The sequence below is a fragment of the Amphiura filiformis genome, chromosome 7, assembly GCF_039555335.1.
Source record: "Amphiura filiformis chromosome 7, Afil_fr2py, whole genome shotgun sequence".
Classification (NCBI taxonomy): Eukaryota; Metazoa; Echinodermata; class Ophiuroidea; order Amphilepidida; family Amphiuridae; genus Amphiura; species Amphiura filiformis.
Genome location: NC_092634.1, coordinates 56,678,942 through 56,701,418, shown reverse-complemented (window position 1 = coordinate 56,701,418; position 22,477 = coordinate 56,678,942). Strand labels below are relative to the sequence as shown.

General features: G+C 36.1%; 1 protein-coding gene and 2 non-coding genes across 3 annotated transcripts; 1 reads left to right on the top strand and 2 right to left on the bottom strand.

Moving 5' to 3' along the window:
• Positions 1 to 7,592: 7,592 nt before the first annotated feature.
• Trnat-cgu (transfer RNA threonine (anticodon CGU)) lies at positions 7,593 to 7,666 on the bottom strand. Its single transcript has one exon. It is a non-coding gene; the product is annotated as a tRNA-Thr (tRNA).
• Positions 7,667 to 7,712: 46 nt separating this feature from the next.
• Positions 7,713 to 7,786, top strand: Trnat-cgu (transfer RNA threonine (anticodon CGU)). The gene has a single exon. It is a non-coding gene; the product is annotated as a tRNA-Thr (tRNA).
• A 682-nt stretch (positions 7,787 to 8,468) lies between these two features.
• Positions 8,469 to 17,485, bottom strand: LOC140157967 (probable tubulin polyglutamylase ttll-15). The gene is made up of 9 exons (XM_072181216.1): positions 17,410 to 17,485; positions 16,315 to 16,559; positions 15,930 to 16,008; positions 13,778 to 13,874; positions 12,730 to 12,799; positions 11,666 to 11,799; positions 9,877 to 9,961; positions 8,975 to 9,088; positions 8,469 to 8,600 (listed from the first exon to the last, which is right to left on the bottom strand). Exons 2-9 carry the CDS (start codon positions 16,342 to 16,344, stop codon positions 8,469 to 8,471), a joined length of 741 nt encoding a protein of 246 aa, XP_072037317.1. The 5' UTR covers positions 16,345 to 16,559; positions 17,410 to 17,485.
• Between the last annotated feature and the right edge of the window lie 4,992 nt (positions 17,486 to 22,477).

Genomic DNA, 22,477 nt, shown 5'->3' with positions numbered 1-22,477 from the left:
GTGTCACATTTGGCGTGATAAAACATTACTTCTGGCTCGCTACGTTTACATGGACATCCATAATAGCTTTCATTCTATTCTACCAATTTGCATGGAAAAAGTTACAACTCATTCCGAAAAGCAACAAAGTATCTGGATTTCTACAGGTGTTAGGATGGGGTTTACCATTACTTGTTTCATGCTCAGTTGTGTCATTGCATTTCCTCCTTGCATCTTCAAACGACGGCAAAGTATATGGCGGGGAAGATTGTTGGATAATAGCAGAGTTTACTAACGTGCTTGCGTTTGGATTGCCAGTTGCTTTGTCAATTGGTTTGAATACCATACTGGCTGTTTTAACCATGATCAAGCTTCGTAAAGCCAATCAAAAGTCCAATAGGCTTCGGAATCAAGTGGATAAGAGGGAGACCTGGAGAGAGGCTGTTTTATTTACAAAGGTAGGTGTTTGCAAACCAACAGTAATTTCAAGCAAAAATAAAACCTGTGAATAATTAACACTCGTACCGTAGAATACTTAATTACATACATTGCGTACAAAAGCTATACACGTATAACAAAAGTGAAAGACACTTATACTAAATGTGACCGTACACGATGAATGTGACTGTACACGATGAATGAGCCGTAAATTTCTCCCCCGGTCAATTTTGTTTTATTTCGTGTTTAGAAAATATAATCATAAGCTTTAAAATGGTATAACTTAGTTACCTAGAGTATTATTTACCTATTCATAGGGAATTTCAGCCTGCGTCTATATTTGTTTTCTAAAATTCTTTTATAGGTGTCATCTGTTCTTGGTCTTTGTTGGATCCTGATGTTCATTGCAAGTGCTGCAGACGTGGAGGTAGTCTGGTGGATTGCTATTATCATTTCTTCTCTGCAAGGCGTACATATTTTCTTCTCGTTCGGCTTCAATGATAAGGCGCGCAAATTGTGGAAAGAGTCAGCCCGTAAATAAGTTTAGGTGGCGCCAGATTACGTTTTATTTAATATTGACTCACATAATGATAAATTTAATACAAAAGCACTAAAATACAATTATATAATATATATAATGATAAGGCGCGCAAGTTGTGGAAAGAGTCAGCCCGCAAATAATTTTAGGTGGAGCTATATTACGTTTTATTAATCAATATCGACGCAGATTATGATAAATTAAATACGAAAGCAGTATAACACGTAATTATATTATATAATATGCTGCAAAGAATTGGCGCGATAATTAAAATACAAATACAATAGTTATACTGGCATATCGTAAATTAATACGTTCCTGAGACTAACGGATTTAACCTACAATGCTAAAGTCATATTAAAGGCCGTGACCCGACAGACAGCCTCATCCCCAGATCTACCTCATTGTTTATGAGATTTTTGGTATCATAATCGATCATTATTCTCATTAACACCCTGAATGTATTTTGGAAGAAAACAATCTATATCCTAAACCATTTGGGCTACCCCGTTTTAAGGGTTTTCGTGACCGCGACATCAACGGAAGGATAGAGGGTTGATACCGGCTCTTTATGATAATTAGAATAAAAGAAGCTCACGTCCCTCCCAAAAGTGTAAGCAAACTCAAGGAGGGGAATGGGTGTAAATCCATACTACGGGCGCAAATGAAAAATTCAAATTTTATTCTAAATATCTTAAAGAACCGATATTAACCCTTCAATCTTTCTTCTGTTCAATATACCCCTACTAAACTGTAAAAAAAACAAAAATAAAAAAACACTCGATCAAATACGATACATAACGAATCATCCGTTACTTTTTGTTGCGTCTGTGAGAACAAAGAAGGGCAATCAATCTGATTTCCTTTACAGATGTTTTTACTATAACCCATGGTTATTAATGGTATTGATGTAAAGTAAATTGTCAACAAAATTCCAAATATTTTTAGTTTAAGGGAGGTGTAATGAGCGAACCGTGGTTTGGATTCATGAATAACTGAGATCGCGCGCCAAGTAAACTTACTGCAGAAATTTTCCAAGTCTTTAAAAAAATAGGCATAGGTGGGAATCGAACCCGGCACCTTCCGGTTCTGAATCAACGGATAGTATCACTAAGCCAACTTTCTATCTGCACTAAAACCTGTGATATTAATTCTTGATAATGCTTAACGGAAAAAATCAATACTAATATTTGTACGATGCCTCATTTCAAATGTTCAGTTTTAGTTTTGGTTTTGGTTTTGGTCACGTGGTTTCCTATTGTCCTGCCTAACCACTTGAATCATAAGATATCGAACTCATTGTTTCTACCTTTTGTTTAAAACCGAACATTTGTTTCAGTCAGTTTCGGTTTTGGTTTCAGTTTCTTATAAGTGGTGTGAATCGTAAAATTATTTGATTTGAAGTTACCTACTCTAAGTATACAAAAGAAATGTGTAAATTTCGCAGTGCAATATTCACGAGGAGAGAAATCGAGCATGGTAATCTCCATTGAAAGACGTGGTTTACAAAACCGAATAAGCCTAGGCTAATTCACCTGTGAAAAAATATAGACCATCGAAATATTTGCATTCGACATGTCCCATTTACCAGAATCGATGGAAGGCCATTATATGACCTCTAATAACCTAATGACTTTTACTGAAGCAATTTTTACTGCAAAAAGTAGAAGATAGAGGGAGAAGAGATTGTGTGTGTGTGTGGGGGGGTGGGGTGGGGTGGTTAGAGGGCAAGGGGGATATGGGCCGGGAGAGAGAGAAACAGATGGGAGAGAGCATTGGAAGTGAAAGAGAAGGGGAGGAGAGCTCGAGATGAAGATATCGAATGTAGGGGAGGAGGAGGGGAAAGGGGAATTTAGGGAAGAGGTGGTTATATAGGGAGGGGAGCCCCCTCTTAAAGAGGTATGGGTTGTGCTTCCCGGGGATAATAAACTAATTCATAATCAAATCATCTCCATGTCGTTTATGTTTCATACAAACAAACAAATCCCCCACCCCGCCCCATCCTTCAATATACGCGCATGTATATGATTTCTATGAATGGCCAAGTGGACCAAAAAACGTGTAAGATTATACGTGTAACCTTACACGTGTAAGATGGCATCTTACACGTGTAAGATTGCATCTTATGCGTGTAAGATCGCATCTTATACGTCTTAGAATCTAGCGGGATGTTTAAATTGACGAATCATATTATAAAGAAGTCATCTTTAAGCCCCAAACAACTTATCATCTTACGCGTATTCATCTTCGACCAATGAAATCTCACCATAGAATTTCTTATACGCGTAAGAATTGCCTATTAGGAATGGACGGTATTCCGATTTGACTGGTACGACGAGTGTCGAATAATCTCAGCCTCGATATCAATCTGCACAACGGTAGTTGTCGCAAACGTGATTATTTTATCACCTCTTGAAATTTAATTGACATGAGTATTAATTGACTCCAGATAACTGAAAAATTAGCCAAAAAGTGAGATGAATCGGGATGTGACCATGACGGACCAACAGTCGGAACAATTCCTGACAGAGATTCGTCAAAATACAGGACATTGTAGCACTGATGCACATTAAGAAAATGCCTCGTTTACGATTTTGGTGACGAGCTCTCCATATCCTCAGGACGCCGCCAATAATATCACGTATCGTCCATCACTAAAATCCAAATCTTACACGTATAAGAAGTCGTTGGTGTTATAAACCACAAACGTCTTTACATATTATTGGTTGAAGTTTGTTACGCGTGAGATGATTGGTTGTTTGTGATTTCTTACTCTGTGGTTCGTCAATTTAAAAATCCCGCTTCATTCTTACACGTATAAGATGCAACCTTACACGTGTAAGATGCAATCTTATACGTGTAACCTTACACGTTTATCTTACGCGTTTTTTGGACCACTTGGCCATTCATAGATTTCTAGGCCTAGAACTCGTGAGTGTAATATGCCACCTACCTTCGACAGAGAGCATCAACTGTCGTCCGCGGGATAGATTTCCGATATCAATCATGATAATAATTATGTTAGCACAATAGGCTATTGTATACTTCTGGTTATATACCCTATACTGTGTCCTCCCAGCATAATAGTGTTATGATTGCAGACCAGATCAGCTCTACTTTTTAATCCCTTGATTTTTGGTTTCTGAACAAAAGAGAAACCAAAACTAAAGATTTGAAATGAGGGGATGTCATTCAAAATCAAATAGAAATCCCACAACTAAAGTAGCAATCGATAAATCTGCTCACTCAATCATCAAATAATCAATCGAAAAATAAATAAATAAATAAATGTGTCCGTTCTCTCGAGCCCCAAAACGTCATTAAATAAATAAATAAACTAACTAACTAAATAAATAAATGTGTCCGTGCTCTCGAGCCCCAAAACGTCATTAAATAAATAAAATAAATAAATAAATAAATAATAAATAAATAAATAAATAAATAAATAAATAAATAAATAAATAAATACATAAATAAATAAATAAATAAATAAATAAATAAATAAATAATACAAAAAGAAATTATAAATTAGTTTTTCTAGGCCATAACGTTGGAAAAATAAAGCAGCATAAGAAAAGTGACAGACGCACGGTTTCGAACAAGCGACGCGTTGCGACGCCCAGAAACCACAACGCCTTAGACCGCTAGGCCATAGAATCACACAGTTTCTTCGAAGTCAAAGAAATGTATTAACCTTTAACGTTTGTTTGTTAGGCGTAGACGCAATCATCAATGCGGGAAGTATAAAACCATAGTCGCCACTCGTGCACTTGTTTGAGTCCACGGGTATTCCGAAAACAGCCTTCAACCCTGAAATCAGAGGTCGGTTTTGGGTTGTTACATGCAAATACAAACTAAATATATCATGACAAAACCCACCAAGAGGACTACGAGACTTATTCAGAGCCAATCTACATTCTGTTATTTACAAAAGCCGACGATCAAAGTGAAATTATAAAAGGAGCAAGACCAGATATCAACGTTAAATCACGGTAAGCCTAAAATCGCATCGAAAACGCCAAAATGCAGTCACAAAATTTATAATATTACTAAATCACCAAAACGAATTGTAACGTAGGTATGCAGAAAAGAGTTGTATTAGCAATAACAAAGTATGTGCAAAAAGATTTGTCTTTGGCATGTCGCTTTTTTGAAATATCACCAAAAATATCAAAGTTTGGAAAAACGCCCCAAAATTTTAAACACACACCTTCCAATACATATTGACACTCGGCGGCCAAGTCACTACCTGTTGCTGTGATTTGGGGTAACTCGTTGCTTCCCTTCTCCAGATACCTGTACTTCAAGGTCGCTCATACCCCACGCCTTAAGAGCAGCGGCAGTGGTGAAGTAATGTCGGCGATATTGTGACTTTGGATGGAATAAGGTTTTTTGGAGAAAACGACACCTACATGCAACTTATGTGAGATGTTTTGGAATGTAAATGTGACGATATTTTGTCATTTGCCAAAATTCAATAGTTTTAATTTTAGTTTAGACTACCCCGTAGTCCACTTGCCCATTGTGCATACTCTGGATATTGTATTTAAGCTTAAAACTCTGATTTAATTAATGTGTGCACAATTGATAGATTTTCACATCTGATCTTTTCAGTCACCCTACTCCCTCTCTTTGTTAGCTTCCCAAGTGGACTACTGACTTTGCCTTGCGGTTAAGATTTTTAACACGGGACTCTATGGAGAGTTAGGCCAATTTCTGGCCTAACTAAAATTGGCCATGATCATGATGTAATGCATCTTTAGATGAATCTGCCTTGTGATTGGTCGCCCATATCTCGCTATGGTTTAAATCTTCTGGGCCCGCGCCATTACCATTAACTACACCGTACACAACTGTCTGTGGTATTTGCGGCGCTTTTGTGTTGACGCGAAAGTTAATCTTTCATCAAACATCTAGCGCGTACTTGTGGTTAATGGACTGATAAACAAGTATGCTTGACAGTGTGTTTTTAGAGAGCAAAGTCCAGGGGGTAAAGTTCTGCTTACAATTCAAAGTCCATAGTCGAATTTTCGGGGTTCGCTATCAATAAACTGGTAGATTCCAAAATCAGAATTGTTCAGTATTAAAGTGAGCCATTATAATTATGCAAGATAATGTTGCATTCAATTACTTTTATTGTCACTAATCATCTGATATTTTTAACTCTTTATGATCATTTTACTATTGAATACTTTAATTTTAATAAACATCAGTATAATTTTGAGTTCAACGAAATGGGTTCATCATGACTAATAATAACATATTTTTAATAAAATTCGACTATGGCATAGTCTACTTTTAGTTTTATACTTCCTTACGCCATCTTATGGGGTACCAATTAACTTGTATGCGTTAGACTCAACGCGCAGAGAGCACCTGTTGTACACCGAAAAAACGTACACCTCATAAACGCTTCTCGTCAGCAGTTTAACATAGCGCCATCAATAACGTTTCTCCGCGTAGGTCTCTCTCTCGAAAGTTCCGTCGCTTTCTTTATGGTTAAGTCTTCTTTGATTTTTTCAGCTCTTTTTGAATTGCCGATATCCACGTAGTTTTTGGTTTCCCACTTGGTCGTTTTACGTGTCGTTCGTATTATTGAAGAGCTTGCAATGGTGGGGTATAACGTAGAAGCATTAGCATAATATCAATCCAATTGATTTTAAGCAGCATGTTTACCTTGGTTTTTAGTAAAAAATCAAAAGCATGCTGTATAAAAGATACAAGAGGAATCGGTGACCATTAAATTTACAATCGCATCGCCCTCTAGTGACCAAATCAGATGTTAGCCTTTGCTCCAGCCGCCTTGTTCTTCTTCGTGACGAATGAGCACATAACAATCCAGCTTGGAACCGAGACTAGCAATATTTTGAACGTCGTATAATCGCACGGCCCACGCATCACGTATGTAACATCGCAATATCTCTATAATCTGATGTCAAATTACGTTTAAAGAATCTTGCATCTACTAATCTATAGAAGAAACTCGTACATAATTAGTCATACAATAAAATTTAACACAGAAAGCTCATGAACATTATTAAAGCACCACTTTTAATGAACCATTCAACATACCGTCGGCTGTGTCACATAGTGACGCATTCGACATTTTTGACATTTTCATGAATTTTGGCAGAGTAAGAAAATATAGAAAACACTCTTCAAATCGATCAAATCCTAACTACGGATGCTGCTTCATTACCTGGCCGTATTTGCTTTATTTTAAATTGCCCGTGTCACATAGCGGCGTATTTCCTAAAGGCCGTTCATTTACACTTGTTTTTCATAGTGATCTATCTTGCCGTTCGCCCAGCCATTTATAAAAATCGCCATTTCACATAGCGACGTATTTGCATTTTTGAGTAAAATCGACGTTTTCGCCAGTTCACGTATACTGACGTGTTCTGTAGCATTGAAATAGTATTTATACTAACTTGACGAATGTCTCCTTTTGACTGGAATGGGTTTCGTTTAAGTAGATGGAATATTTTAAGAGTAGTGAAACAATAAATTTCTCAAAAACTTTGATGCCGTTTTTCTAGAAGTATACATTTCATTTTGTCAATCATCATATGTACACGGAAACTTAATTTTCACCAGGTTCGCCGTCGCAAATAATAATGGAGACAAGTAGAAAAAGTGATCCCGCCTGGGAATCAAACCCAGGACCTCAGGTTTACGAGACCTGTGCCTTAACCACTCGGCCACGGGAGCTTCATTAGGCTGGTTGATTAGGCTGGTCAACCAGCCTAATCATGACGCTCCCGTGGCCGAGTGGTTAAGGCACAGGTCTCGTAAACCTGAGGTCCTGGGTTCGATTCCCAGGCGGGATCACTTTTTCTACTTGAATCCTTTATTATTTGCGACGGCGAACCTGGTGAAAAATTAAGTTTAATCATATGTACAGTTCAACAACATAATAGGAATTATATGAAATAATAATATTAAATACATTCATTGGTATAATAAAATATCAATAGAATCAAGTAGTAGAATTAAATTAAATCAATATAATCCAAGAACAACATTCAGATACAATTTAAATGGTCATTGATACAATGAATACATAAAATAAAAATAGTAATGTAGTGTATGTTTAATACGTTTTAAATTATCATTGATCATGTTGATACAATTAATACACAATATAGCAATAAATACATAATATATCAATACAGCATAATAATGCATGTTTATGAATTAATTATATATAAGCAGAATATTAAGATCAATTCCAAGCAAGCTCGCCCAAATTGGCAAAATTTAAAAATCAAGTCAAGTATGTGATTTTGGTCTCATATTGTAGCTCAAAGGCTACATTTTCTGAAAAGGTACTTTTTTCTGCGGAAATGGTGTTCATTGTTAGAAAAAAATCCTAACTTACATAAATTTGCATATTTTTGAGTGGTAAAAGCAGCAAAACTTAAAACACAGCAACTGCTCTTGTCTATAAAATACGTCACAGTGTAATACGACCGATTACTTTTGGAATTATTTAATCAACGCCCCTGTCGCACTACTTGATAATATTGCACCATTGAATATCTCGTAAACATTTCAGCCGTAGCCACTCCCTCGTTAGTGCATTATCTGCTGTACTCGATGAATTGTATGTCCTAGAATTGCCATCAGGTTCAGCGGGTTGTTCCTAGAACAATGTGAAAAATAAAACGTGTTAGTGTGCCAATTTTGATATAAAATGATGGATTGAGCATGATACATGAATTTATCGTTCGAGCTAGAATTTTTTTTAATCGTACGAGACGATGTGGAGTACGGTATTTGAAAACTCTGGCGAGACTGATAAATTCACGTATAATCATGAGGAAAATCCATCCAATTGTTATTATGTTTTCAGAATAAAAATGAATAAAAGGTTTTCATGATAAAATGCAAATTCGGCTAAGTAGGCCTCTGTATAAAGGTATAGGATGTAATATTCTGAAAACGTAATTGGACAAGAAAATTAAAAAGGACCACTGTTTATCATATGTATCTATCTAGAATGTCCCATATACTTACTGTTGCAATAGGATACACACGTCTTGTTTCTCCTCGTCTTAAATGCTCCCAAAGCACTGACTTCAAGATGTCTCTATCGGTGTCTGATAAACATTTCGAGCAAAGCTGACATTCCTATGTAAGCAAATCAAATAAAAGAATGTTGATGTGAGGGAGTTTCCCAATGCTGATGTCAAACCATCCTTTACTTGAGCAAATATTTTCGGGAAAATAATGACACATTGGCCTATTGAATGGTCATATTATAGTAAAGATCAAATGGGACTTCGCTATAAACATTTAAGGGGTTTAGAATGGAAGAGGTGCCCCTGTTTTTCACGCTAGTAGGCCTACTTCTGAACCGCTCAAGGAGACTACGAACAGCTGCTTAGAATCAGTAGTCCGGCTGCCAGTGGGTATGACGTTGTTTTGGTGTCCATAGTTTTGTTTTTGATGGATATTGCTTCTCAAGACCACCAACTTCAAAAATAAGTAATATAAGTAATATCTCAAAATGCTCAATGCTGACAGAGTTCCAGTAAACTTATTTTTGAAGTTGGTGGTCTTGAGAAACAATATCCATCAAAAACAAAACTATGGACACCAAAACAAGCTTCTGTGTCAAAATTGAGTTTGGCAGCCGGACTACAGGCTTTTGTTGGATATGGCATGCTAGGGCTGCTGATGCCCCTACAACCCTAACCATTAACTGTTGTCAATCAATGGAGGGCGCCGCATGCTACACGTCTATAGTCTACATGCCACAACTGCTACAGGCAAGGTTGGATACGTACGCGCACAGTTTAAGTAAGCCTACGTGCTCAGTACTGACCTCGCGCTTCGCGCTCACTATCGGGTGTCGCGATCAGAGGGAACTGAGCCAGTTCTAAAGTAAGCCCGATAATTGTGTGAATTAGGCTTACCTTTGATTTGCATAAGTTGCATACGGATGTATAACAGATGTCTTTTTCTACGTGTATATCACTATCCCTTATAACATACGGAATGCTGAAAATATTAAGCATAAAGATTGTCGATTGTTAAAATGACTATTACAAGTAATAGGACATATTATAGACAAAAGTCTGGCAGACCAAAAAGATTTCAACGGTTTTCACTTAATTCTTCTATGTATGACCCATAATGTATGTTTAATTGAAACATATTCGTACATTAGAGGATAATTTCGTGATCCTCTTTTTATAACATTTTTCAGTAGATATCTACGAAAAATTTTATTCCCAAAATGTCAGTTGATTCCGATATTGCGTTTGCAAGTTATGCATGATTATGTGTACAACACCGCTCCATAGGCCATTGTTGCATCAAGTGCACGCTGTTTTACCCGTGTATCAATTGCACACCGTGGGGAGATGTATTTTACATGTTTAGAGAATTAAATCACTTCTTGACGACTCTCCAAATCGTGCGGACGCAACCATCTCGTCTCCTGATATGTTTTGTTTAGGCTTGTTCATCACGACGGCGAATATACTGCTTGTCGTGCTGTGCACGTGTATCATTTAAAATTCAATTATGCTACTCTTGTAAGGTTTATTAATATTTATTATTTGGATCTGTGTGTTCCGAAGATGTAAAATCACACTGAATTTCATATACGTAATTCTGTTTCATATTGGTCATTTCGTGTTAGCCATATCATTTCCCGCTCATTATTCCTCCTGTTTTCGTACTCCAAATCCGGTACTTCTCTCTGCCTTTCCCTTGAGTAATTCCCTAGGTTAGCATTATAATGCCCAATCTACACAGTGCGGTTTTGGTGCGATCGACTGCATGCAGAAAGCTCCAGAGAGTACTGCAAGGAAAAATGCACTATGTAAATAGGTCCATCGCATCATGCCGCATGGGTCATCAAAGTCAAAAATATGCCGCAGCAAAATAGGACTTGTTCTATTTTTCGTGCAGTATTCCAATCCACCAAGTGGGACAGAATCAATTGTGGCCGAAAAAACACCTGGAAAACGAGTCACAGTACTACAGTTAAGGGATCATCAACTCATTCATAATTTGGATTTTCCATTCTCTAAATTTGTTCACTTGATTTGTTGCAAATAACCTTCTTGGATATTCAAAATCTGTGTTATTTTGAATTTATTGACAAGGAAGAAAGAGAGCAAACTATTGAAGATGTCGGAAGAAAAATTAGCACAGCCTCGCTAATGCTTTTTTACTACAGATAAATGAAAATATAGGCCTATGATAATATATAAAAGTATTTAAAAGTGTCCCAGTTTTACATGAACAGCATTCCATGGGTCTCAGGTAATATGATAGTTGTGAAATAGATGTGAGAACAGAACCAATTTAAATGAATTTAGTCTGATTTTTGTCTCTATAGCCTACTTACCCCAGACCTCAGTGATGATTTTCAAAAAGGTCAAGGCTTATATAACAGCTTGTCTATGGCAAATGTACAATTTCTGGTAGTTTGGAACAATAATTGACCAAACTTAGACTATCCCTTACCTATGTGGAAAAAGTGGGGACACTGAACTTTTGAAAGTTTGCATCGCACCAAAATGATTGCACTGTGTATATTGAACGCCCGCACCAGTCATCAATCAAAGAAAACCAGATGTTAAAATTTGCATGCGGCAGAATCGCACTGTGTAGATTGAACATAACAGAGCCATCGGTACATATACCAATACACCGATAACGCCATGGGACCGACTTGGTGCTCATTCCTACCTTGCCTTGTGGAAGTCGTAAAAGCTGGCGATGCCCAACGCACGGAACAAATTATATACAACATTATGGCAAAATTGTCCGTCAAGTTGGTCAGCGCGAATTGTCGTACAACTCATAGCTGGGTTAATATTGGCCTGCAAGGACAAAGGCAAACTATTACGCACGATGTATTGTTGGTCGAAGCAGCCAAAAATGAATTTTTGTTAACAAAATCAATATATGAAGAGCTTATTTCCAAACCGTGTTAAGTCCACAAACCCATGTTTCTGAGTTACCTGAGCAATATTGCAATGGGAGGTGTTATAATTTCAGTTGGATGCACCATTACAAAGCAAACAGTGGATGGATGCACAGTAACAATACTCTGCGAGGCTTTGTTTCCCAAATGAGAACAATAGTCTGCATATTGTTATGCAGCATTGTTATGGTATATATTGGCTTGTTGACGGTAAAACTCATTGTTGCTAATGTCAAAGTTGTCAAAGTATTGTGATTGCATCACACGAGTAAATGAGACACATGGGGTTGTGGACTTAACACGGTTTGGAAATAAGCATTTTGATGTTTTGCAAAAGTTCATTCTAAAAATCATGTAATTTTAAAACTTGCTTGATTTATTGTTGTTAATGAGTTATGTACGTTTTACAAAAGTGTTGTTGTTACAACCCTCTTTACAACATAACTCCAGAACCACCGGGCTTACAAAAGTATGTATTTGATATTTGAATTCTTCTACACACTCGCTATGAAATGATCAATGCAATTTTAGCCAAAGCTCGCTACCATTCGCAAGATGCTGTGAACTACCAAATCGCAACAGTTTAAAATAGTTGCTAACCTTAAAGCTGAACAGCGTATTTTGTTGTTATTAGAGAGATTTTGATTTCCCAAGGAGAGCATCGATTGTACGTGTAATCTATCCCGTCACAGGAGAGTGATTTTGACTGTCGAAGCAGCCCTAATAAAACGGGAATTCGTCGTGTGACTAAACCAAATCATGAAGGCACTACTATGCACAGATGCAGTGAAGTTATAAGAAAATCGGGATACGTATCACACGTTACCTCAATAAGATGCACTTTGAAATCGCTGTCTAAAATGAAGTCCCACCTTGTCCACTGAAAATACCTTGATCTATAATTCAAGACCGAATTTAAAAAGAACAGTTTGCGTCTAACGTCAGGGCAAAGAAGCGTCATGATTGGTTGCTGACCTGCGCAGTACGGTATTTTTGTTCTATTTGACAGGATGTCATACGCAAACTAGTCTTTTAAATTCGGTCTTGGATTATAACATTAAAAATAAGAAGAAGAAACAAATCAAGATTAACCCGGCCCATGTAATGAAATGTGTTATAGACATTTAAAATCCGAGCAACTCTTCATTTTGGTTGAAAGAACTGTCATTATGCACCCATAGTGGGTAGGAGAACATGAAAACTAATATGAGATACTGTATTAGGATCACATATTAAGTATCATGTGAGAGTATACTCTTGTACTCCAGAAGACAGGATCACATATTAAAGTGTGCGACACTATGGAATATAAAAAGCATGATATGGGTATGTTAAAAATTGAAATGAGGTATGGGGCTGGCTGTGGGTGGCTACGGGGCGTTATCTCAAGGACAATATTGTTCAAGGTTGCGCCGCAGGCTTACAAAGAAACAATAGCAATCAAGCTTAAACTTTAAATTAGCACCCGATAGAGGGCAGGGCCTGAAGAATGAGGGAAATTATAGTAAATATTTAACGGAATAAACTGCATAATCATATTATTTAGATTTATTCCGTTAAAAATCTTATTTTAACTTATCAAATTACTAGTTTTTATATTCTATGGTGTCAAATTTTTATTCACAACGTTGTAAATACGCATTAAATACGATTAATAACAACAGAGGGCGCTTTTTCTTTAATATGTGATCCTGTCTTCTGGAGTACAAGAGTATACTCTCACATGATACTTAATATGTGATCCTAATACAGTATCTCATATTAGTTTTCATGTTCTCCTACCCACTATGGGTGCATTATAACCATTTATACTCATTCATTATTGTGATTTTATAATTTGACTGGGCTACAAAGAAGAAAAAACAGAATATTACCGTGAATCAACATTTTTTCCAATAAGATCATTTCTCGTCGACAACACATCTTGTATAGCATCTCTAATCTGAATGTTGATAGTAGATGAGTTGCCGCCTAGAAGTGTCACAATGAAAATGGAAATTAATTTGCTTCCTCAGTTCAGAATCTGAAAGAACTGTATTCTCGAAAAATATTGCTTTGAGAACTTCTAAAGTATACACTGTGGCCTATAGCAGTAGCGTATCGTCACCGCTCCTACCCCGGGGGCTAAAGAAAATGTAAATTTTGCTGCCTCCTGAAGTATCAGGCTTGAAAAGGTTGACCCAGTTTTTTTTTTTCAGCCAGGATGACCCTCGAAGATCTAAAAAAAGGGGGATGGTAGGGCCAAAAATATTTTTCAACAACTTTTTCTTTTATTAAAGAAGAGGTGTTACACCTCCCAATTACCCACACCACCTCGAGCAAAAAGGTATAGTACATTAGTTTTCCATATTGTTCCGCCCTTTTTTCATTAATAATTCTTCTTGCCGCTCCTTCATTTTCCGCCGCCGCCCGGGTGGCTCGCGCCCCCAAAGGCCCACCCAAATACGCGCATGTAAAGTATAGTAATGCAGTATTAGTGATGATTTAACAGCTACTTCAGAAATTTTGCCAAGTTTGATTTTTCACTTTCATGTGTTTAATGATATCGCATGGAACAACTTTCAACTAGGTGTCAAATACAAATTTCACGAATTCTACAGTATAGTAGACTGCGTAAATAGATGTTCAGGCGGCGGTATCATTTCTGCGTAATTATAGAAGACCAGGGGATTCACTCTATCAGTATTACAAATATTTGAAGAAATCAAAGAACCCTTGGAGTAGCAATTGTGGTGTAATGATTGACAGACACAATTTCAATCAATGACAAAAATAAATTTTCGTAATCGATCAAAAATCAAACGTTTTGTATCAATTTTTGAATTTAGCCTGAATCCGTAAAATGGCACCTCTCGCCCTTTTTAGGCAAAGGCTGAGTTTACTATTATGCAGCAAACTATTGTTGAAGCTATATGTTCAAAAAACCTCCAGAAAAAGAATGAGGCCATATGTTGCTGATTTCGAATCTTAATGTCCCGAAGTCGTATGGACTTGGGTGGGTTTTGTACTTATTGTTTGTGGGCATATCCTCCTACTTTTCCTGGTATTTTTTCTTTTTTATTAAAGGAAAAAGATACCAGGAATTCTTTAGTGTCAACCCTATACAATCTTCATTTCATATAGTCGACAACATTATTTATCAAATTGCATGTTTTTATATCCCATGGTGTTAAATATAGCTTCAAAACGTTTTATATACGGCTTAAACTTTAACAACAGATGGCGCTATCACTGCACTAAAATGATTGATATGATCATTTTAAGACCAGTTGTAGAATGATTCATATGATCATTTTAGTGAGGTGGCTAGGTTGGAGTAGTATATGGGAGCGTTACTATCTGTCTGGCATCAGCGATGATGGCGGACTTGGTCGATCTTTAACTGGTCATGATATGGTTGCAGAAGAAAATTATTTCGAAGGAAATTCGTGGGGAAGTCTTGTATGTGAATATAAATGTTTCTAGGGCTCCTGTTGGGAATAACCCAAAAGTTCGATGAAGTCTTATAAACGAAAGTCCTTTCGTTAGGGAGGGAGGGGTCAAAAAGTCCGATTACGTTTGTAAAGAAGTTGTTAAAACATCGGTTAAAATACGATATTGACATTTTACAGTGGCTGCTTCAAAATGATTTCAAATAAATATAGAGTGCATTACTCGCAACCTGCAACTTGTAAGTTCGTTTTTAAAAACAGCTGTACCACACTTTGATTCTTTTTTATTTGAAAATCCAGCAAGTCCTAATTTTTATGAAGAAAAATATTTCAAAATTAAATAGAATTATTGTTTCTTGAACGTGATCAATATCCTAGCAATGTCGCACCCCTCCACAACCTATCGACCATAGCGACAGCCCTGTGCTCAATTGAAATTTTCGATATTTGACACTTACGTTAGAGGGGAGGGGGTTAGCCTTCTAACGAAAGGACTTTCGTTTATAGGGCTTCATCGAACTTTTGGTTGTTCCTTATGTAATCAAGCTTTTAAAATAAATAAAATTAAAATAAATAAATATTTAATCCTACCTACCAAATGAATTAACATATGCGTCGAGTGATTGCTTTGTTGAATACTGTTGTATCAAACTATAGTACTTCAAAGAATCCATCTAAAACAGAGTAAGATACATTGCTATTAACCTTCATACGTCATCATGCCATAGTCATAAAATTGACATTTTATTTCTTACCATCTTTCAGTATAATTTATCATTATTAGGGTTGGTTCATCATCATCATCGTCGTCATCATCATCTATCATCAAAATCATCATCTTCATCATGAAAGTACAACAGGTGCATAACAAGGGGGATGTAATTTTCCTCGGAATGGCAAATATCGGATGGAAACCAATAATGTACATAATTCTACTGATTTACATACAATACACAGTCAGCGATACTCTCGTTGCTTACCTGCCTGACGAATTGGGCACCAAATTCCATTCCGTCGCTTACATAAGTTCCAAAATCGGTAAAATTATCAGGAGTATACGCTTTAGGACAAAATCTTAACACCACAATAGAATCGAACACGTGTGCCCTTAAAGGTCTGGCCGAAGTGAATGATACATGAACGCCGATACTAAATTTGCGACCGTCGATAAGAAAAGGATTCTCTATGAATTCCTGAATTAAACTATTTTGGTCAAGATCTAGTTCTGAAATAGTGAAATAAAAAGATGCATTAAACGAAAGAAGGTGTATTAGCTAAGCTTCTACCTGATGTTTGACGTACCTCGTTTTTGGTTGTTGTTGATGCTGATGGTGATGGTTTTGTTTAGTTGTTGTCGTTTTTATTCTAATTGTTGTTGTAGTTGTTGTTCTAATTGTTGTTCGTTTTTGTTCTAATGTTATCGTTTTCATGAAAAACCTCTGACTGCAAAACTATGTTTTACCCAACTTTATGATATTGACGACGTTTATTGTATATCTGTTTATACATCCATCCTCGCACTGTATTATTCCCAACTTTAAGATGTTGGCGACGTTATTGTATATCTGTTTATAAACCATCACACATTATTCCCAACTTTATGATGTTGGCGACGTTACTGCATATCTGTTTATAGACCCTCACATATTGTATTATTCTCAACTTTATGATGTTGGCGACGTTATTACATTCTGTTTATAAACCTTCACATTGTATTATTCCCAACGAAGAAAACAGCAGTACTGACGAAGTTGAAGCCCCATTCAAATACATGTAGCTATTTAGATACTGTCAGTATCTAAATTACAGATTCGTGTAAAATGTCTTATTTTGTCTTAAATACACGGCTTTCGGATGAACCACTTACAGGCTATTTTAGCACATCTATGACAATGACAAAGGTACAAAAATCTGAATTTTGATAATTTTTACGATCATCCGGATGAGCAAATCACTGAATGGGCCTTTAAGTAGCCCAATAATAATATATGGTTATATGATTAGTGTGACGTCACTCCAAATGTGTAAATGACAAAGGACTGTTACACAACAATTATGATATAATCATAACATACCGTCAAATTCTTTCACTCTGTTTCCACGGTGCGCTGGGTGTTTCTGAACCCACTTTTTATCCCTGTTCTCGGGCAATGATGACTGTAACAGAACATCATGGACAACTAGTTTTAATACACACAATACTATGCTGTTCCAAAAGGATTGAGCTGGCGAATACCATTGATTAGCTTTCAGTTCCGCTGGGTACTTAAGTTTGGTAAGGCAAGTGCCGCCGACATGGCCTAGAATCAAATCGTGCACCCATTGCGATACAAATTTTCCCAGAAAATAAGACCAATCCGTATACGTAAAGCCAACATTTAGAGGTTAATAACTGCGCATCGGTTATTTGGAGGGTATTGTGAAAAATCTAAACATTTTGCCTTTGGAACCGAGGAATATCATGAGGGGCGCATTTCACAATGCCCGACATATTACCATAATACCGATGCAAAGTTATTAACCTCATTCATAACTGTAACTTTCATCTCTTCACTTTACAAAATATCATACAATTATCCTCAAAAAATAACAATTTTTACGTTTTGCCTTTCCAAAAATCGATCAGGCTAAAATAGGACGACCAATAACAGAAGTGCGTATCACAATCTGTGCAAATATGGTAGCGCGCAATCCAAATACGGCGACCAGCGCTCTAGCTATTTGTTCGACGAACAACACGACGACCGCGTTCAGCGTTTGCGTTTTGCCAAATAAATAAAAATGATTGGATCTCACGCATCGCGTTTATTAATCAATGAGGTTATGAATTTTTGTCAAACTCAATTTAAGCGAATTTGCGCAGTTTTTACCATATTTCCCGAAATTGTTGTTAAATTTCGACATTGTTCGAAACTTGTTCCTACAATGAGGCATCTAGAGTGAAGAACATTTGGCTATTTGTCCGAAAATTTTGAGAAAATTTGAAAAATGACCTATATGCCAAAATTGACATTAAAAAAGGGTCATTGGGCTATTCCATTTGAAATCCACACACCCCCTGTGGAAGATTTTGGAATTCCAACCAAAATCATCAGTTTGAGTCGTCGACATTCCAACTGGAATTGAGGTCAGATTTCATCTGAAATAGTACGGCAAGGGTGTGGAAGATTTTGGAATTCCAACCAAAATCAACAGTTTGGGTCATTCCAGATCTGGAATTGAAGTCGACATTTCAACTGGAATTGAGGTCAAAATGCAAATCTTCCACAGGGTATCCGACTGAAAGTTAAATAAAGTTAAATTTCCCACTCAAAAACATCTGAAATAGTACCAAAATCAACAGGTTGAGTCGTCAATATTCCAACTGGAATTGAGGTCAAAGTACAAATCTTCCACAGGGTAATTCAAAAACATGTAAATTTCAACCAAAAACATGTAAATTTCCAACTGGAATTGAAGATTGACTCTGAAAAGGGTGTGGAAGATTTTGGAAATCCAACCAAAATCATCAATTTGAGTCTTCCAGATTTTCATTATATGAAAAGTGCATGTTTGTATAAAAGGTGCAAATATTTGTACATATTGGTATAAAATCACTATACCTGATCTTATTATTTGCTAGTAATCATGGTTTCAAACCATCAAATGCTGGATCTAATGAGATTGCATGCTCCCAGTCCCCTGCACTCCGTGTATCCGCGGGTAGTTGTGAAATTTGAAAACCCAGACCTGAAACTTTTCAATTACTTTTGTTGCTCAAATTCATACATTAAAAAAAAAAAATTCAGCCCAATTGGAGTTATTTTATCACCAATTTGACGCTGTCTTTCAGGTTTTGTTTGTTTGAGCATTTAGCTCTGAAAACCTGGGGGGGGGGGGTCAATCCCATTATACCATCCACGATAATCAACTTTTGAAAAGCACCCTAAACAAGGATTTAACCCTTGCCTAAAACGTTACCATAAACAGGTAACACGCACCTGTTTTTTCACACCCTAAACAGGGATTTTATTCCTTGCATCAAATTTCTTTTCCGCATATTAGCAATTGCAATTTTGCTACCCTTTTTTCCAAAATTTCATGCTTTTACACCCTAAACACGATACGCGCGTAATTTAAATAATTTGTCATAAAATTTGTATTATATAGTAAAATTCAAAAAATGATAATTATTTGATATCAGAAAGACATTCTTCGTATTCAGAATGCAATTCGATATGTCTGATGTGCTCTCATGTCCCACAAAAAATACTGTAGAAACGCTCAAAACGCTCATTTCCAGATCCCTTAAACAAAAGTGTATGGTACAAATTTGTGCGACATGCCTAATATTTGCCATATTAAAGCTATATAAAATTGTGTGAAATATGGTTTGTGCAAAAATAGAATGAATAGGCCGGCATGAAGGCTCTTTTAGGCTAAAAAGCTACATAGATGTCAACTTGATGCATGGGGGAGGATTGTCAATACCCCCTTATCAAAATGTTTAGGGAATTATATAAAAACGAAGCTAAACTATTATAAATGATGAAAACTAAAGCCATGTTTTGTCAAGAAGTGGTAAATTTCTTGACTTTTGTTTCACTATGTCTTGAATGAAACTTCGAAGGAAATTCTAGACATAATTAAGTAAAGACAAGAAATTTGCCATTTCTTGACTAAACTGTTATACAAAACTTATTGTTGCTGCATAGTGAAAACAAGCTTCATTTTAATATGAGTAACAGTTAACTTGTTAATATTTACACGTATTTTTGCTTGATTTATTTCACTCTTTTCAACTCTAAAAAGTCACATGGCTCAAGACAGCTTAGTAAATTGGCGGGAAATAATGAGTCAGAAATGCGTGAATGCGAAATATTGTGATTACGCGCGCGATTCGCGGCGCGTGACGCGGCGCAACTCTGCGCGTATGTCCAACGCAGTCAAGGCGCATTCGGTATGTTTTTAACGCCGGCAAATGCGGTGTAAACAAAACACAAATTTGCAGTCAAAATGCCACTTACATTTTTTAATTATGTTGAATTTTGGCGGACTAAAAGCAGACATTATAAATTCATTGTTGCAAAAAGATGCATATTAAGACCATGCACCAGGTACAGCTTTTACAAGCGTGAAAATCTTGTCGTTTTAAAATATAAGGACATTTTGTGCATAATTTTGACATTTTTTTTTACTAAAACGTCGATTTCTCATAGTTCACTTTTGACAATATTGCACGATTTTGTGACAAGATAACTCGAAAAATATGCAAGCAAAAGGTAAACTTTTGCACTATCGTTTAGAGTACATCAAAGTCTAGGGAAGGTTTTCTCATTTTTTCAAAATATTTGTTTTAAACAAAAATATACACCATTATGTGCAATTTTAAGCTGAATAGAATGACAAAATTGCTTTTTTCACATGTTTTTTCCAATATTTCGAAAAAAGAGACGAATTTCAAAAAATAAAAAACCTTCCCTAAGTTCATGTCTCTTCTTCATTAAAAGCTAACTGATTTTTTTTACTCCGAACTGATTTTTTTAAGTTGTCACAAAAAATTGGGGTAAAAAGTGATTTTTTGTGATTTTATCAAAAACTCAAGATTTTTGAAAAAATCTGACGTCACCATGGGATTCCTTGACTCATTTCCTTTCCAAAAATGTATAGTTTTATATACTTTGGAGATACAATTCAGAAATAATGATGCTCGAAAAGGTCCATGTTCTCTCCCATTACTCTGCCCTTAAAGAGTTAAACTTAGGCCTACACCTAATTATAATGTTCTAATGTTTTGGCCTAAATTATTTTTTGGTATAATATTGTAAATATTTAAGTCAACAGATACAATCACTACAGTTTATTGCCAGATTAAAAAAATATAGTGAAATTGAATAGAGACTATATTAAACAAAAACAATCCGGTTTTTTTAAATATATTTTTTTGCCATTTTAATGTGATTTAAAAATATAAAGCTGTGGAAATTTAGTGAAAAGGGGGAGAATGTGGGACTCGAATGCAGGGCCTTCAAGTCAGTGGCATAGATTTGTATTTGACATGGTAGGGGGCTGGGGTTGGAAAACAATTCTTTAAGTGTGAAACTAAACCTACCCACAGAATAAGTTTATGGTACAAATTCGCACGAAGTACCTAATATTTGCCATATTGAAGCTAAATTGTGTGTGAAATATGGTTTATACAAAAATAGAATAAATAGACGCAAAGGCTATTTTTAGGCCAAAAAGCCGCATACAGATATCAACATGATGCATGGGGAAGATTGTATAGATCATACCCTCTTATCAAAATATTGGGGAATTATACATGTACGAAGCTAAAAATTATTATAAATGATGAAAATGAATTTGTTTTCACCCTTGACACCAAATCTTTTTGTTGACCCGACGTGGAGCAATTTTTTTAAATATTTTTTTTAGTCTGAGGTGGAGGTGTGGAGCTAATTTATTTTCCCCCTCAGATAGCGAGATAATTTATTTTTCTTCAAAGAACTTTTCCGAGAAACCAGAATATCATAATATTGAAAGTTACACATAATGCTAAAAAAAAGGGGGGAAGGGGGAGGTAATTAACTGACCAACCTTTTATATTATATTTTAAATTATATAGCAATCCCCAAAATGTTTATATAATCTTGAACATTGGGCTTCAAAATGCAACAACTTCAATTGCACTACTTATCCTAGAATTGCTTTTCAAATTTGGTCTTTATCAGATTGCTTTCACAAAAATGTGCTATTGGCATGGTTTTCTTATATGCCTACATGTATACATGTATTTTATTTCTTTATTCAAATTTCTCTGCCATCACAAATAACAACATACGAGGGACGGTCAATATATTCCTGCAGGCTGCAACTATTATTTATCTCTGCTAAACATGACTTTGATGACTAGTTTGTAGTTTTTGTACCTTTGTCTTTCAAAACAAATGTGACGTGTCATGTCAAAAGGAGACACTTTTGGGCAGGTTATCAATATTGAGGTTTTTACATATCTTAAATATAGAGATATTTTGCTCCACAATGCCGTTTTCCCCAATGAAATCAGACATTCCTAAGCACAGATATTGAGTTTGTAAGTTATGGTATTATAAAATTGGAAATTGAGATATCGGGCCTTAAAAATATCATTGACAATGTGGA

Bases quoted from the DNA above. Each gene is read 5' to 3' on its own strand.
- LOC140157967 (XM_072181216.1), bottom strand. From the start codon at position 16,344: ATGGAATTTGGTGCCCAATTCGTCAGGCAG. The intron at 11,800-12,729 runs GTAACGTGTGAT...TTGTCCTTGCAG, and splicing joins TCAAAGTGCATCTTATTGAG to GCCAATATTAACCCAGCTAT. The intron at 9,962-11,665 runs GTAGGAATGAGC...TAATATTTTCAG, and splicing joins TACGACTTCCACAAGGCAAG to CATTCCGTATGTTATAAGGG.